This window comes from Salarias fasciatus, chromosome 8 (assembly GCF_902148845.1).
Source record: "Salarias fasciatus chromosome 8, fSalaFa1.1, whole genome shotgun sequence".
In the NCBI taxonomy this organism is placed as follows: domain Eukaryota; kingdom Metazoa; phylum Chordata; class Actinopteri; order Blenniiformes; family Blenniidae; genus Salarias; species Salarias fasciatus.
Window position 1 is genome coordinate 10,124,306 of NC_043752.1, and position 18,140 is coordinate 10,142,445.

The 18,140-nt window shown below is 43.1% G+C and overlaps 1 protein-coding gene across 1 annotated transcript; it reads left to right on the forward strand.

Moving 5' to 3' along the window:
* The first annotated feature begins 1,959 nt into the window (after positions 1-1,959).
* LOC115393759 (5-hydroxytryptamine receptor 3A-like) lies at positions 1,960-8,445 on the forward strand. Its single transcript, XM_030098866.1, has 9 exons — positions 1,960-1,963; positions 2,257-2,433; positions 2,772-2,812; positions 2,950-3,059; positions 3,196-3,365; positions 4,108-4,262; positions 4,524-4,734; positions 4,830-5,009; positions 8,387-8,445. The coding sequence occupies exons 1-9, from the start codon at positions 1,960-1,962 to the stop codon at positions 8,443-8,445; spliced, it is 1,107 nt and encodes a 368-aa protein (XP_029954726.1).
* The last annotated feature ends 9,695 nt before the right edge of the window (positions 8,446-18,140 follow it).

Sequence of the window (18,140 nt, forward strand, 5' to 3'; positions counted from 1 at the left end):
ATCAACTTCATACATGTTTTAATAGATACTTCTTCAACATGATGTCACATGATATAATGTCACAAAAGAGTAAACCCATCATGTGGCAAAATAACAGATAATGTTGAATAAATTGTTGTTTACCTGTCCCTTGCCAGCTCCTCCTCCTCCTGCACCTATTTGCCATTCCCAGATGGTTTTGCTCGTTCTTGCAGACATCCAGCAGTTCCTGGTGTTCTTCCCTTGTGTTCCCTGTTTTTCACTTGTTCCCTACTGGATTTGTTCCCCTGCAGCAGTGGTTTAAGAATAAACTAATAATAATAATAATAATTTATTCAATTTAAAAGCGCCTTTCACAACACCCAAGGACGCTGAACATTAAAACACCGAAAAAAATTAAAAGCAGTTTTAACAACATAAACAAAAGGCAACAACATTGAATGGTGAGTGCGACTATGAGCCATTGTTGAAGTACGACTGTCTGAAGAGGTGAGTTTTGAGTCGGGTTTTAAACAGTGGCAGGAAGTCAATGGTGCGGAGGTCGGGAGGGAGAGCGTTCCAGAGCTGGGGAGCAGAGCGACTGAATGCTCTGTGCCCCATGGAGACGAGGCGGGCAGGGGGAACATAAAGCTGGAGGCTGGAGGAAGAGCGGAGTGAACGGACAGGAGTGGCGATGTGGAGGAGGTCAGATATGTAAGGTGGGGCAGGTTATGGAGTGCTTTGAATGTAAGGAGAAGTGTCTTATAGTTAATTTTCTGTTTTATTGGAAGCCAGTGGAGTTGTTGTAAGATGGGGGTGATGTGGTGAATGGCGGGAGTCCGGGTGATGAGGCGAGCTGCAGAGTTTTGGAGGAGCTGCAGTTTCTGGAGGGATTTGTTGGGGAGACCAAGGAGAAGTGCATTGCAGTAATCAATCCGGGAGGTGACAAGGCTGTGGACGAGGATGGCAGTGGTTTGAGAAGTGAGGAGGGGTCGGAGACGAGAGATGTTGCGCAGGTGAAAGTATGCAGACCGAGTAATGTTGTTGATGTGGGAGTGGTAAGAGAGTGTACTATCAAGGATGACACCCAAGCTCTTGACCTGAGGGGAGGGAGGGACAGTCGATTTGTGGATGGAAATGGAAAAACTGTTAGATTTGAAGAGAGTGGAGGGGGTGCCTACAAGGAGGACTTCGGTTTTAGAACTATTTAGTTTCAGGAAATTGAGAGTGAACCAGGAGTGAATTTCTTGTAGGCAGAGGGAAAGGGAGGCTGGAGGAAATAACGAAGATGGCTTGGTAGAGAGGTAGAGCTGGGTGTCATCCGCGTAGCAGTGGACATTTATATTGTGTCGACGGAAGATGTGACCAAACGGGAGAATGTAAATGATGAAGAGAAGGGGACCCAGGACAGAACCCTGGGGCACGCCGGCAGAGACAGAGAAGGTGTTGGACTTATGAGATTTGAGTTGGATGAATTGTGTGCGGTCAGAAAGATAGGAGGTGAACCAAGCGAGGGGTATTTGGGAGATGCCAATGGATGAAAGTCTGAGAAGCAGAGTGCTATGAGAAATGGTGTCGAATGCTGCTGAGAGATCAAGGAGGATGAGAATGGAAAGTAAACCAGAGTCTGAGGCTAAAAGGAGGTTGTTGGTGATTTTGAGGAGTGCTGTTTCAGTACTGTGTAGGGGACGGAAGCCTGATTGAAACTGCTCGTAGATGTCATTGGTGATGAGATGATTGTGGAGTTGAGAGGCTACAGATTTTTCAAGGATTTTGGAGAGGAAGGGTAAGTTGGAAATAGGACAAAAGTTATTGAAATTCGATGAGTCCAAGCCGGGTTTTTTCAGAATAGGGGTCACAGTAGTGGTTTTGAATGAGTGAGGGACAGTGCCAGAAATAAGAGAGGAATGAATGATGTTGGAGGTGGAGGGTTTGGCTTTAAGAATGAATTCAGAAATGACTTGGATTGAGGGGAGGGCAAAGCTAGAAAGTGGGGTTACGATGGGCAAGATGGGGATCCTAGAGACTCCAGAGGCTGCAGTACCACATGTAGACAATTGCTGGTGGATATCAGAGATTTTGGAAACAAAAAAGGACATGAGGAAGTTACAGAAATCAGTAGATTGCATGTACTGGGGGAGAGAGTCAGGGGGTTTTGTGATTTTGTTGAGAAGAGAGAACAGGGTTTTTGAGTTGTGTTGATTGGAGTGAATTAGACCAGAGTAGTAAGCAGCAAACTCACTGAAAAGCCAACTCTGGGTCTCTTCTGTGCCTGACATAATTGTGCTTGATTTGTAGTGGTGCCTGTGGAATTGATATCCTCTGCAGAAGGGTGCACCTATCAACAAGTGTTAAACCATTTAAACTTGTCCAAAAACAATGAGCTGTACTTCGTGACTCGACCTGTAAAGAACCACAAAAAGACCACTGAGGTGCGCGTAGAGCTTCTGCTGCAAGCGATTCTGGATGTGGTGAGTGGTCAAAGCCTTCATTATTCTTCATTATTTATTTTTTAATTGTTTGTTGGGCAGAACATTTAAAACTTCGGAACAGATATAAGTTTTTAAATGTGGTGGTGTTAATTTCACTTACTGCTGTTAATCTATTTGTGTGTCTGTGTGTTTAAATACTGAAGAGGTTCTCAAAGTTTCCCCCCAGATAACAAAAACCACATTGCAGCTTCTCGGTCGCCCTGAAGCTCAATGACCACATTTTTAGAGGAAATGTTTCCATTATTTTTCACTGTCAAAGGTCAACTCACTCATTGGCGGTGACATGTTCTCTCTCAATTTTTTTCTCTATTTACCAGAAAGAGACTGAGCAGCAGTTTGTTCCTTATGTCAGGATGGAGTTGGTGAGTTTTTAAAAACAATAATAACACATTTGTACCAAAAGAGCACCACAAACATGTTCCTACACCTCTCTGTCTCTCTGTTGTTGTCCCCATTTTTTTGCAAATTAAATTTTCATCGTGATTATTTTCTTTTGTAGAAATGGCAAAACGATTACATTGAGTGGGACCGTGACGACTTCTGTAATATTGATCATGTTACACTTCCTGCTGAAATGTTATGGAAACCAGATCTGACTATAGTAGAGGCGTAAGTGTAACCATCGAATACTAATGCCCACAGACCAGAAAACTGATGTATTAAAGGCAGAAGTGACAAAAGCACTCAGCATCTTTACTTACACAGAAGTAACAATACTTGTTAATGTGTCTGTTTATCTTTACAGGTCAGAAATAGACAATACCCTGCAAAGTTCTCGCATCACGATATTCTACCAAGGCACAGTGCGTCTTGTGAATTTCCAGGTCCTCACCACCACCTGCAAAATGAAAGTGTATAAATTCCCCTTTGACATTCAGATGTGCACGCTCACCTTGAGATCTCAGACTCATGATGGTGAGTCTGTTTCCTGCCGTCTTCCTGTGAGGCCTGTGGAAATGTTTGCGAAAGGCTTTGCATTGTGTTTAGTGTTGGGTCGTTCTCACCAACACTGCCCAAGTAACATAAAAAGCCTGATTTGATTAATCTTTTATCTTGTGAAAAAAGAGACGCAAACAGAATTTTGAAGGACAGGCTCCAAGTGGAACTGAAAAGAATCCAGGTGCAGTTTGGGAATTATCATATAGTTTTAGAATTTTTCAGCAGTTTTAGAATTTATCTGACAGTTTGTGAAATAACTACAAAAACGATAATAAAATATTTAAAAAAGGATATTTCATTTTCTTCATAAAAAAAAATATGGATACTGTGTAAAAAAAAAAATGACTTGGATATGCCTATTAAAGCTTCATGAGACTCACCATATGATTCAATCCTAAGTTAGTGATTTTTAATTTTAATATTTACTTTCTCCATGTTGGTGTTGTTTTCAATGTGAAAAAAATAATAATCAGGGTCCATTTAAAAAACATTTTTGGATTTTCTTCAGATTTTAGTCACTTCAGTGCTCACAATATCACACAGTTGAGCTCTAGCATCCGGATGGTAGACTGAATACCAGTTTGACAGAAAATTGTCAGAATGAAGCAGAGCTGCTATGTTGAACATGTAAAACTTCAAAGCTGTTTTTTTAAACTGTTATTTTGTGCTCTAAATTTTTTCTAATGGATTCTTTTTTTCTTTGCACTCCACACTTAAGCTGAAGAAATGAAACTTATTCCCATGATTGACACGGATGAGGCAAATGATCTCTCACGCATGCTGATGAAGATCCAGTATGAATGGTTGTTCATCAGCATATCAGTCACGAATGCAACTGATGAGCTCACTGGCATGGACGATGTCACTTACACTGTGAGTAATTGTAACACTAAGACACTAACACCTCAACATTCCAGAAGAAAAGGCTGAGAATCCAGACCAGATCAGATTACATGAAATGAGACATGAAAAGATAGAATCATCCTGTCTGTCTCATTTAAGATTTTGTTTTCATGTTGGTGGGTTATAAAACACTGTCATTATTTCTGAATGAGGAGTCAACAAACCTGGATTTCAGGTAATCCTGGAGAGCAAAGGAATATTTCCATCATCTAACATGTCGTTACTTCGTAGATCTTCATGAAGAGGAGGGCTGTCCTCTACATCATCAACTTCTTGCTGCCTGTCCTCCTCTTCTTGGCCCTGGATCTGGCCTCCTTCCTGATCTCTGACACCGGTGGCGAGAAGCTGAGCTTTAAGGTCACGTTGATGCTCGCCATTACAGTGATGCAACTTATTCTCCATGAGTTTTTGCCAGCCTCATCAAACAAGATCCCACTTATAGGTAAAAACATAAAGACACAAAGCATTGAAATGACAGTTTTAGATATCTAAACTAACTGAGACGACTATTGTTTGTTCTTTAAATCATTCCGTCAGCGGTGTACTACATTGGGATCTTTGCTCTAATGATGCTCAGTCTGCTTGAGGCGATTGTGGTGGCAAATCTACTTGAAAAAGACTCCTCATCACCATTGGAGGACAAAGACTGTGATAAACTCCTGAGTGAGGACTGTGAGAACAAACGGAGCAAAACCAAGCAACGCAGCTGTGAAAGAGGTAAGAATCAATTCAGATTTATGATACAAAATGTATGTGTCCCTCATGATTCATGGTACTTCACCAAAACATAGTGCAAAACACATGATATTCTTTTTCCATTTGGGTTGGAAATAATGGATCTAGGAAAGATGCTACACCTGCTTCCTTCCTGCCCCTTTGGTTTGTCTCAGCTTTTCAAACTTTTTTTTTGTGCGCAGACGCTGACGAATACACTCTTTCCCGTGAATGTTTGTCTGATGAATGCTAACATGTGCGCTGTGCCTGAAAAAAAAAAAAAAAATTCACAAAATATTTGAAGACAACACTACACCTTTTTAACTGACGTTTTTCCTTTTTATTGACTCTGCTTTACTCTGGACTGCTCTGTATCGGTGGATGTTTTTGGTTTAGTTTACACACAGAAGCTCACAAACTCTCCATCAGCATACTGTATAATAGGGCTGGTATGTTTGTCTTTTTAATATATGTCAGGATAGTTCTTGCACTGTGTTGTCATCTGTCCTTGTGTTTTGTATTTTTCTCCTGTAAATTCTATGATCACATCCTGCACTGACATACAATTTAGAGTCATGAAACTGAGGAGTTGAAAAAAAATGAAAAAGGAAATGCATTTTAAAATGAAAATAAAGTGCTGCCACATGAGAGCAGCCGATGGGTGAAACCACATCCTGGATAGTCCAGCTGTCACAAACCACAAATCAGTTACTTCAGTACCAAACTGCTTCTTTGAAATCACATCTAATCAATATGTTTTTGCAGAGAGGAAGAAATTGACTCAAGATGCATGCATCACTGATGCATCCACAGATCAGTCATCTATGAAGCTGAAAAAGGTTGGAATCTTATCCTGTTTTCATGTAGTAAATTTGCAAATCTGTGCATGTCATGCAATTGGAGTGAGCCCCTTTCAAATGGAAAGGGATTCAACCAAGAATGTGACCATTGATAAAGTATAAAGGCTGGTAACACTCAGAGCACTTCACCCAGAAAACTGATCATATCCAAGGTTTGATTATAAAGGCCAGATGATATTGAGTTGACCTGTTGACATAGACAATTACCCACATAAATTTACACCAGCAAATAATTTAATTAGGGTCACATGGTGGTGCACTGGTTGGTGCTCTTGCTGTGAATAAGCCGTATATGTTGTTGGTTGCTTTAATTGTGTAAATGGGACAATGTGAGTGTAAAGGACTTTGACGCCGCTCAAGCAGTGAAATTGCACTGTATCTGTACACCACTGTGGGACCAGAAGCCAAAGTGTTCGTCATTTTTGCAGGTTCGCTGCCGCCAACTGTCTGGAGAACCAAATGACTCTGAAAAATGTATAGATGAGATGATGAAGGACCTGGTGAAAACATTGACTCTGCTCCTCAACAGCCAAAAGGAAGGCAGCAAGCCCGGATACTGGCGCAAAGTGGCGAAAAAAATCAACACAGTCTTTTTCATTTTCTATTTTACAGCTTCTTCTCTGTTTCTATTGATTATGTATTTCCTGTGGAATCACACTCATGAATGAAAGAGCCTCTGATGGAGTTATGAGCACTTTTGTTTCTTCCGATTAGGACCGATTTCACATCCATGGTCAGTGCTTTAATGTGTAATATGAGTTGATTGAGGTAGTCTGCCTGTGTTGAGCTGCCTAATTGCACAAGAAATGGATGACTTCAAGTCAGGATCCTGTGTGTGTGTTCTTGTACATACCCAAAAGTAAGGACCTAAATTCATTTTTTCACCAACAGAGTGAGGACATTTTTGCAAAGTGAGGACATTTTTGCCGGTCCTCACTTTTCGACAGGTCTTTCTTGACCTTTTTGAGGGTTAAGACTTGGTTTTTGATTTAGGGTTACAGTTTGGTTTAGGTTAGCTTTAGGGTATAGGTTACAGTTAGGCATTTATTTTTGATGGTTAGGGTTAGCGTAATGGGCTAGGAAATGCATTATGTTAATGAGTGTCCTCACAACGATATAAGTACAAACGTGTGTGTGTGTGTGTTCTTGTACATACCCAAAAGTAAGGACCAAAATTCGTATTTCACCAACAGAGTGAGGACATTTTTGCAAAGTGAGGACATTTTTGCCGGTCCTCACTTTTGAAAAGGCCTTTATTGGCCTTTTTGAGGGTTAAGACTTGGTTTTTGATTTAGGGTTACAATTGCATTTAGGTTAGGTTTAGGGCAGGGTTGGGGAATCCTGGTCCTGGAGGGCCGCCAACCTGCATGTTTTCCATGTCTCCCTGCTTCAACACACCTGAATTGAATCAAGATTCATGGCCAAGTCCAGCAGAAAGCCAGATAACGAGCCTCATTGCAAGTGGAGGAGTTCAAGTATCTTGGGGTCTTGTTCACGAGTGGGGGACGGATGGAGCTGTGTTGAAGCAGGGAGACATGGAAAACATGCAGGGCTGCGGCCCTCCAGGACCAGGGTTCCCCACCCCTGGTTTAGGGCATAGGTTAGGGTTAGGCATTTATTTTTGATGGTTAGGGTTAGGGTAAGGGGCTAGGAAATGCATTATGTCAATGAGTGTCCTCACAACGATATAAGTACAAACGTGTGTGTGTGTGTGTGTGTGTGTGTGTGTGTGTGTGTACTTGTGTGTACTTGTGTGTACTATTGGATAGGTATATATGTGAGGAGAGAATGTTGTGCTCTTTAATGGGTGGCCTTGGTGTTCTTGGGTCTGGGTTCTTTCATTACCCCCTGTCTGTCCTCGCCTTCCCCAATCTCGATACGGGATGGGTGGGTGCTTTTTCGGGTCAGTGATTCTCTGGCTGCGGTTTCTGTGTGCCCTGGTCTGGGGGACAGCTGGGGGTTCCTGGGGAATGGAAGTACTTACTTCCACCAGTGGTACATCTCTGTGGATGGATGTTCTCTTCCCTCTCGACATTATCCCTGGACCCCTTTCTTTCCCAGCTCTCTTTCACACACATGTAGGGTTTTGGGCGGCATGTTTATAATGCCAGGTGTGGTGGAGGGTGCCATCTAAGTGGTCTCATTTACAGCACTCTTTGGTGGCTCGCCTCCCAGTTTTAATTACACCTAGTCATTAAATGCTGCAAAATATACAACACACACAAATCTGGGTCAGGGTGGAGGGGGTGTGGGAGGGGACTGGGGAAGTGGGATGAGTGGAGGGAGTAGGGAGGGAGGGTAGAGGAGGATGGGAGGAGAGGGGGGATGTGAGCTGGAGGGAGGGTGGCAGAGATACCCTGGCTCCCAGGGTTCATGGCTGCAGCACCCGTGAGGTGCACTGACCCATACATGGTGGCCATCTGTGGGGACTGGTTCTCATGGCCATGGCCCTCTACCTGAGTGAGCAGGGTCAGCTCTTGGGCTCTTAGACCCTCTGCTCTGCCTGCCCTGGATGTCCAGTGCCCAACGGGGTTGGTGCCTGCCTACCAGTCTTGGTTCCCTGGGACCAGGCCCCCTGACTGCTGGGTGTCTCGGCTGAAGCCTTCCTCTGACCCCTTCTGGACCAGTGTGTGGACGTCTTCCTGGGGTGGTATGAGATCTGTGCTCTGGGATTGCTGCCTGGGGGGCTTCTCTGGCCGACTTCTGATCTTCTCAGAGGTCAAAGGTCTTTTTTGCATGATCACAGTAACATTTCGATTCAGTTCAATTCAGTTTTATTTATAAAGTGCCAGTTACATAAGCAACTGTGGAAACGAAACACTCCCTTTTAACAGGAAGAAACCTTTGCAGAACCAGGCTCAGAGGTGGCGGCTTTCTGCTATTCCGGTTGGGCTGAGGGGATAGAAAGAGAAAGATAGGTACATTTCTTATATCTATATAATTCATGTATAAACAGAGAGGACATAGACATTTGTATGAGCACACTCATCTTTACACTCTGCACTCTTCATCATCTGCATGTGGACTCACTGTGTCATCTTGTGGGGTGTTAGACTAATGGCTGCATGTGTTGGGTCTCTGCTGGTGTTCTGGTATTTAATTGTGTGTATATATATATATATATATATATATATATATATATATATATATATATATATATATATATATATATATATATATACTGGTACATCCTCGTATATCCTCAGCCTGCACATCCTGCACATCAACGATATTTCCTCACAAAAGCCCATAGGATATTCTATGTTGTATCTCTGTGCAGGTGTAGTAGGTGGTTGTCTGATGTCCCTGTTTTTCACAATGACAACTTAAGTCCCTCTGCAGCATTTAAATATTCTCTAAGCACTTATTATCCATTAAACTAAAAGTAGGAGCGGTATGCATGAAATTTACTGCGACTTTGATATGCCATATACTCATTTGGTCAATACTGTATTAAAGTTATTGAACTGTGCTGTGTAAATGTTGATTTGTCAATGTTTATTTGGTGTAATATCTGCACATATTAGGTGTACAGATGTAGACATAGAAACAGATGTGCAGACAGACATTTATGTCCTGGGTTGACGTGAGCATTCAAAAGACAGGACACCACAGATGGCAAGACAAGAGCTGTCTTTACTTTGGATCAGGGAAAAGAGGAGGTGAAGTATAAGTAGCCATGCACACGAGGTTTCGATCTGGTGATAAGGGTTAATATCCAGCTACAATGAGAAAGCGTGACAATGGGAGACTTTCAAACAAAACGGGAAACGTGCACAATGACAGTACAGCAAGACAAACAGATATGGCTGGTAGTTTGATGTGGCCTCAACATAATATACACAAATGTATTGTTCGATTGTTCGGGGCTCTGAAGTAATTGCATTTTACAAATGTATTTTCTGCCTCAAATTCTCATTAAATCCTGTCTGAAAAGCATTGAAGTGATTAAAATGTGACACACAACATTTTTTTGCATTAAAAAATGATCTTACTGGATTTTTGCAAGAAACAAAGGCTTCACATTGTTGAATACCACTGTTGTACTACACAATATGCTTTGCTAAAAAAAGGAACATCTGTTGAAAACCAAAACGCAACAAAATAACAGCTCTCTTTTTCAGTCTTACTCTCTCAATACATTCAAGCCAGAAAATGTTTTTCATCTGCCTTGCAGGTAAACAGCTCTTTGCAACTTGAAGGACAAGTCTGATTATATCTTGTATAGGGGGGTATATGGGGGTAAACCAAAAAATGTATTAAAGGGGCCGTATCATGCAAAATTCACTTTTTGTATGTTTTAACCTTGTTATATAGTTATGTACTCACCAAAAACACCCCCAAAGGGTTTTTTTTCCTTCGCGCCTGCGTGTTTGAGCTTTCCTCGTTGTGGTGCTGCTCAGAGAGGCAGCCCCTCCCGTACCCATGAAAACGCTCTGTTTTCCCACGTTCACATCACACGGAGAAGATGGCTCCCCTGAGCCCCCCTCCCGCAGGCCCTCGGCAATCAGCGTTGCTGCTTTTTTCTAACTCTGATTACAGAGATAAACTTTAACCATCGTCTGAAAGCAACAGTCAAGCAAGAGCAAGAGTCTGAAGGGTCTGCGCTTGGTGAGTTTCTAACAGGAAAAGATGTTTTCGCGTGTATTTCCGTGTAGAGAAGCTAGAGCTAAAGCTAACCCTTAGAGACACTAACGAAGTGCTGATTGGTTGAAGTACGCTGTCAGTCAAAGTCCACAGGGGGAGAGGCGGGATTTTCAGTGAAACTGAGCGTTTTCTCTTCCGGGTTTCAGAATTAGCCCCAGAAAATCTTTTATTTCACACAAAATGACTTTTCCTTTGCCATTATATAAACTATTAAAAAATAAACTATTACCATGTTAATGCCATTTCTAGGGTTTGGACTAGCTAAAAAAGCATGATACAGCCCCTTTAATACTTGTAAAAACCTTTAAAATGTTTATATGACAAAAGAAGACAAAAATCAAAATTAAATACTGAACTGAAAACATTTAGTTTGAATGATGACATTATGTTATGTAATAGTTTCACTAAAATATGTTTTCTCAGGTTTTTTCAATATAATAATGTGAACATCAGTCTTAAAGCTGCTGTTCTAATGTCTGCTTCCTCTGTCTCTGAGCAGAGGAACAAAGTACTACAGAAATTTGTACAAAGTGGCAAGCACCAGTTACTGGGCGACAGGGCGATTGCACAAGACTGTCAGACCAAAAACATCAACCTGTGCACTGTCTGGATTGATTGCAAGAAAGCCTATGACTCCATGCCACACATATGGATACCGGAATGCCTGAAACTATACAAGATCAACAGGGAACCGAGACCCGTCACTGGGAAACTCAGTGAGGCTATGGAAGACAACTCTGGAAGCTAACTCGGAGCCAGTGGCAGAGGTGAGCATCAAATGTGGCCTATACCAAGGAGACGCCCTGTTCCCCCACTGCTGTTCTGCATAGGCCTGAACAGATCATCACCAAGAGTGGATACAGGTTCCGATTCCGCAGTGAAACAATCATCTGCCACCTCCTCTACATGGATGACATCAAGTTGTATGCCAAGAGTGAGGGGAACATTGACTCCCTAATTCCCCTCACCAGGATATACAGCGATGACATCGGGATGTCATTCAGACTAGATAAGTGTGGGCGGATGGTATCACAAAGAGGGAAGATGATCACTACTGAAGAGGTTGAACTGCCTGAAGGCAAAGTAAGCAATGTGGAAGACAGCTACAAATACCTCAGGCAAATGACAACCACGATGAAGCAGCCTTGAGGTCAGCAAGATGCTGGCAGGAAAGGCACACATGGAACACCATAACCAGGTATAGTATACAGAAACATTTGTGTCAAGTACAGACGGGAGACCCCACAGTCTAGATAGAGCACACCCATGAAAGAGCTGGGGAACAAAAAAGTCATGATCCAGTGGGACTCCTAGATTCAGACTGATGTCACTGTGTGCAAGCGTACTCGTATGTGCGTGCGTGTGTGTGTGTGTGTGTGTGTGTGTGTGTGTGTGTGTGTGTGTGTCAAGCAAAGTACTATGTTAACTGTGTATGTGTGCATGCATGTGTGCCTGCGTGGGGATGTGTCCTTATGAAATGAGTGTGGTGTGTCATTTCAGCACCATGGAGAGCACACTATTTTCTCTCTCTCTCTCTCTCCCCCTCCCCCTCTCGCTCTCTAAAAGCTAACTTTGTTGTGAACTTTATGATCTGTGCGTGTGAAGTGACTCACAAACACAATGCCGCTGAAAAAAAAAACCCTGCCTCGGAGGACGTCGAAGACCTGAGAAAAGCGATCGATACACTTACGGAGGCAGTGGCGACAATAACAGACTGGCAAAAACAATCAAAAGCTGACGTGGATGCTGGAGAAATCAGAAAGACGCTCGTCACTTTGAAGGAGGAGACCACAGTGACAGCAAAACAAAAATCTTCAGCTGATGGAGGAAGTGAGACAGCTAAGGATTTTAAACACCGAAAAGCAGGTTGCTGCTTTTCTAGAGTCCGGGGGGGGGGGGGGGGGGGGGGGGGGGTATTCTCCCTGGAGGCCTGCCACCCTCTCCCCAGCAGAAAGGACAACATGATGCCAGCAGTGATCATGAGATTTGGGTAGAGCTGTTAAAGCAAGGAAAAAAACTAAAATGATCCTATGTATTTATGAATGTTCATCTGCCAAGAAGGAATGGTGAAATAGCCCGCAAAGCAAGGTTCTTGAAAAAACAAAACAAAGTACAACACACATGGGGAAGTAACTGCAAATACATCAAACTGAATGGGTCATCAGAGAATGCCAGGGTTCTGATTATCAGGAGTCTGGAGGAGTTGGACAAGTATGATGCAGGTGTCTGACCCAGCAAGGTAAAGAACTTCTTCTCAAGCCATGGCGCATATGAACTCAACAATTGAATATCAACGTTGGAGAGATCGAATGCTGGACAATAATTTCTATGAGTTGAATCCTTTTGACGTTACAGAGCATAAAGACCATGATCCAGAAAATGACATTGAGCCAGACAACACTTTTTACTCAAATATAAATATCAACGGTAATAAATATTAAACAGATGACGATTATAACTCTATGAATACTGAAAGTAATTTATCAATTATACACGTCAATAGTAGGAGCATGTACAAACATTTTGGCAGCATTAAAGAATACCTGCAAAAATTTAAATTCCCTTCCAGCATTGTTACAATTTCGGAAACGTGGTTTAATCCAGACAAGGGTATAGATTTTAAACTGGATGGATATGAGCTCAGCTACAGAAACAGAGATAATAAAATTGGAGGAGGAGTAGTGATTTATGTAAATAAGGAAATAAATTATAAAATTGTTTGCAAAAGGGCTTATGCCATTGAGGGACTACTGGAATGTATTTCAATTGAGATAAACTGTGAAAGGAAAAAAAAAATTATAGTTACTTGCTTATACAGAACACCAGGGTCAAGTATTGAATTATTTATGGATTGGATAGGAAAACTGTTTTTGAGCACACAAAAAATATTATATATATAATCACTGGTGATTTCAATATAGATTTAATTAATCACAATAGACATAAAATAACTGACGATTTTATCAGTCACATGTGCAGTATAGGAATATTTCCTGCAATAACGAGGCTTAGCAGAATAACAGCGCAGAGTGCAACTCTTATCAACAATATTGTCACAAATGACATTGAAAGAATCAGATTAAGTGGATTAATGATTTGTGACTTAACCATCTACGTGTTTTTACTGTTTGTAATGATGACTACAGGAAGAGAGGGGAAATACTAAATCACATTTACAGAAGAATATTATCAGTGAGAAGTATTGAAGCCTTTAAACAGGACCTATAAATCCAAGACTGGAACACTGTGATGAGAGAAAAGGATGTGGACAGTGCTTATAACTTATTCTTGGACACATTTTGTAACTTATATAATAAACATTGCCCTGTCCAAAAACACAAAATAAACAACAAACGTGAAAAACGTCCCTGGATGAGCAAGGGTCTGCAAAATGCTTGTAAGAAAAAGAAAAAAAAAATGTGTGTATATATATATATATATATATATATATATATATATATATATATATATATATATATATATACATACATAAACAGTTCTTGAAAGTAAGATCAGAGGAAGCTGAAAGGAAATATAAAACATACAAAAATAAAATAACTGACATTTTAAAGCGACACTAAGGAACTTTTCAACCTTAATAAAACATTTTAATATCTTTTGTGATGATACATCGACTTACAACTAGTTGAATGACCCTCTGTCACGGGCTGAGGGCATCAGTATTGCTTTCACTTGGACTGAGCAGCTGTGAGGAGGGTGGTAGGAACCCTGCACACTAAAAAACTCCAAATGTGCGGACTGCTTTACGGCATGCGTCACATCATGATATAACATTGTTCAGCCACCATTAGATTCATTACCTCGTCGCTATCCGTCCTTCACACAGCCACTGGAAACAAATGAAGGCGAGCTCAGTCCGACAGCATGCCACCGGGAGCAGCATTTTATGACGCCACGCGCTAGTCCTCATGGGAACTGTAGTATTCGGTCAAGCAAAACACTACCGCTTTTGTCCACTGGCGCCGCCAAAATCAACGAAAACTGAAAGTTCCTTAGTGTTGCTCTAAGGAGTAGTAAAAAAATGTATTATGAACAGATTCTAAATAGAAATAAAAACAACATCAAAGGAATCTGGAATATAATGAATGGACTACTCAAGGATAATAGGTATAAAGGTGATACATACCCAGAATATTTTATTGAAGATAGTAATGAAAATTATAATATGCAAAGTGTTGTAAATAATTTCAATGAGTTCTTTGTAAATGTTGGGCCTGACCCAGCAGCCAGAATCCAGGATAGGAAGGAATTCACTCACCCATTAATTGAAAGAAATCCTAACAGTGTTTTGTTGTCTGGCGTTAACGAAGAGGAGAGCAAATAACAGTCAATAAGTGTCATAAATGTTCTACTGATTGGTTTGATATAGACATGAGAGTTGTTAAAAAAGTCATGGACAGTATCTTAAAACCATTTACTTATATTTGTAATATATCTCTGCAAAGTGGGAAATTCCCTAACAAAATGAAAACTGCAAAGGTAATTACAATTTTTAAAACAGGTAACAAACACATCTTTACAAACTATCGTCCTGTCTCTCTCCTCTCCCAATTTTCAAAGGTGCTTGAGAAGCTCTTTAGTAATAGACTTGATCAGTTTATAGAAAAACACGGATTGTTGAATGAAGGCCATTATGGTTTTGGACCTGGTAGATCTACATCTATGGCCATTATTGATGCAGTACAGGAAATTTCAAAATCCTTCGATAAGAAAAAATTCACAATTGGAATATTCATTGAAGAAGGCATTTGACACGATTAATCACTCTATTTTACTTGAAAAATTGGACAGGTATGGTATATGAGGAGTGGCTTGGGAGTGGATAAAGAGTTACTTAACAGAGAGACAACAGTTTGTAAAGATGGGTAAGTACAAATCAACACACAAATACATTACATGTGGAGTACCGCAGGGTTCCATATTGGGTCAAAATTATTCAATCTGTATATCCATCCATCCATCCATTTTCTACCGCTTATCCGGGGCCGGGTCCCGGGGGCAGCAGTCTCAGCAGGGATGCCCAGACTTCCCTGTCCCCAGACACTTCCTCCAGCTCCTCTGGGAGGATCCCAAGGCGTTCCCAGGCCAGCCGAGAGACATGGTCTCTCCAGCGTGTCCTTGGTCTTCCCCGGGGTCTCCTCCCAGTGGGACATGCCCGGAACACCTCCCTAGGGAGGCGTCCAGGAGGCATCCTAAACAGATGTCCGAGCCACCTCAGCTGGTTCCTCTCGATGTGGAGGAGTAGCAGCTCTACTCTGAGCTCCTCCCATGGTGACTGAGCTCCTCACCCTATCTCTAAGGGAGTGCCCAGCCACCCTACGAAGGAAACTCATTTCGGCCGCTTGTATCCGGGATCTTGTCCTTTCGGTCATGACCCAAAGCTCATGACCATAGGTGAGGGTGGGAACGTAGATTGACCGGTAAATCGAGAGCTTCGCCTTTCGGCTCAGCTCCTTCTTCACCACGACGGACCGATACAACGACTGCATCACTGCAGCCGCTGCACCGATCCGCCTGTCAATCTCACGCTCCATCTGTCCCCCACTCGTGAACAAGACCCCAAGATACTTGAACTCCTCCACTTGGACTAGGGTCTCTCCACCAACCTGGAGGGGGCAAGCCACCTTCCTCCGGTCGAGGACCATGGCCTGGGATTTGGAGGTGCTGATCCTCATCCCTGCCACTTCACACTCGGCTGCGAACCGCCCCAGTGCATGCTGTAGGTCCAGGTTCGATGAAGCCAACAGGACAACATCATCTGCAAAAAGCAGAGATGAAATCCTGTGGTTCCCGAACCGGACCCCCTCCGGCCCCTGGCTGCACCTAGAAATTCTGTCCATGAAGATTATGAACAGAACCGGTGACAAAGGGCAGCCCTGCCGGAGTCCAACATGCACCGGGAACAGGTCTGACTTACTGCCGGCAATGCGGACCAGACTCCTACTCGGGTCATACAAAGACCGGACGGCCCTTAACAAGGGGCCCCGGACTCCGTATTCCCGGAGCACCCCCCACAAGACACCACGAGGGACACGGTCGAATGCCTTCTCCAAATCCACAAAACACATGTGGACTGGTTGGGCAAACTCCCACGAACCCTCGAGCACCCTATAGAGGGTATAGAGCTGTTCCACTGTTCCACGACCAGGACGAAAACCGCATTGTTCCTCCTGGATCCGAGGTTCGACTATCGGTCGGCTCCTCCTCTCCAGTACCCTGGAATAGACTTTCCCGGGGAGGCTGAGGAGTGTAATCCCCCTATAGTTGGAGCACACCCTCCGGTCCCCCTTTTTAAACAGGGGGACCACCACCCCGGTCTGCCAATCCAGAGGCACCGTCCCCGACCGCCACGCGATGTTGCAGAGACGTGTCAACCAAGACAGTCCCTGCACATCCAGAGACTTAAGGTACTGAGGCCAAATCTCGTCCACCCCGTCCACGCCTTGCCACCGAGGAGCTTGCCAACCACCTCAGTGACTTCAGCTTGGGTGATGGACGAGTCCACCTCTGAGACCTCAGCCTCTGCTTCCTCCACGGAAGACGTGGCGACGGGATTGAGGAGGTCCTCGAAGTATTCCTTCCACCGTCCTATGATATCCCCAGTTGAGGTCAGCAACTCCCCACCTCCACTATAAACAGTGTTAGTGGAGACCTGCTTTCCCCTCCTGAGGCGCCGGACGGTTTTCCAGAATTTCTTCGAGGCTGACCGATAGTCCTCCACCATGGCCTCCCCGAACTCCTCCCAGACCCGAGTTTTTGCCTCTACAACCGCTCGGGCTGCAGTTCGCTTGGCCTGCCGGTACCCATCAGCTGCTTCGGGAGTCACATGAGCCAGCAAGGCTCGATAGGACTCCTTCTTCAGCTTGACGGCAGCCCTCACCTCCGGTGTCCACAACTGGGTTCGGGGGTTGCCGCCACGACAGGCACCGGAGACCTTACGACCACAGCTCTGGGCAGCTGCTTCGACAATGGAGGTGGAGAACATGGTCCAGTCGGACTCAATGTCCCCAGCCTCCCTCGGGACATGGATGAAGAAACATGCAGGACTGTGTGTGTGTGTGTGTGTGTGTGTGTGTGTGTGTGTGTGTGTGTGTGTGTGTGTGTGTGTGTATGTGTGTGCCTATATTATAATAAAATGTACGTAATGAATTTGAAAAGACCCCAGGAAGAATAGCTACTGAGATATCAGGGGCTAATGGGGATCTTAATAAACTAAACTAAACTAAACTAAACACCAACCCTCCGCCAAGGATTGGAGACACCTGATGTAGGTATTTGTCTATGAATTAGTTTTATTCTATCATACTGGATGCTCGACTGCTGGGGGCAGCAGATTCCTCAATTCGAGCTGCTCCTCCCAAACCCCATGTGAATTACTGTGCAGTGCTTTCCATTCCACTCTTTTGTTGATGTTTGTGAACCTAAAGGTTGCACAAATGCAGAAATACACAAAGGCATAGATTGATGATTTCTTTAAGCTGCACACAGTGTCACTACTAAGGTTTTATAACCAGATGATAGATTTTTCATGCCATCAAATATCTTACTCTGTACACTTTGAATATAGTTCTGCACAGTAGAGGTTAACAACTCGTTTAACAGACTG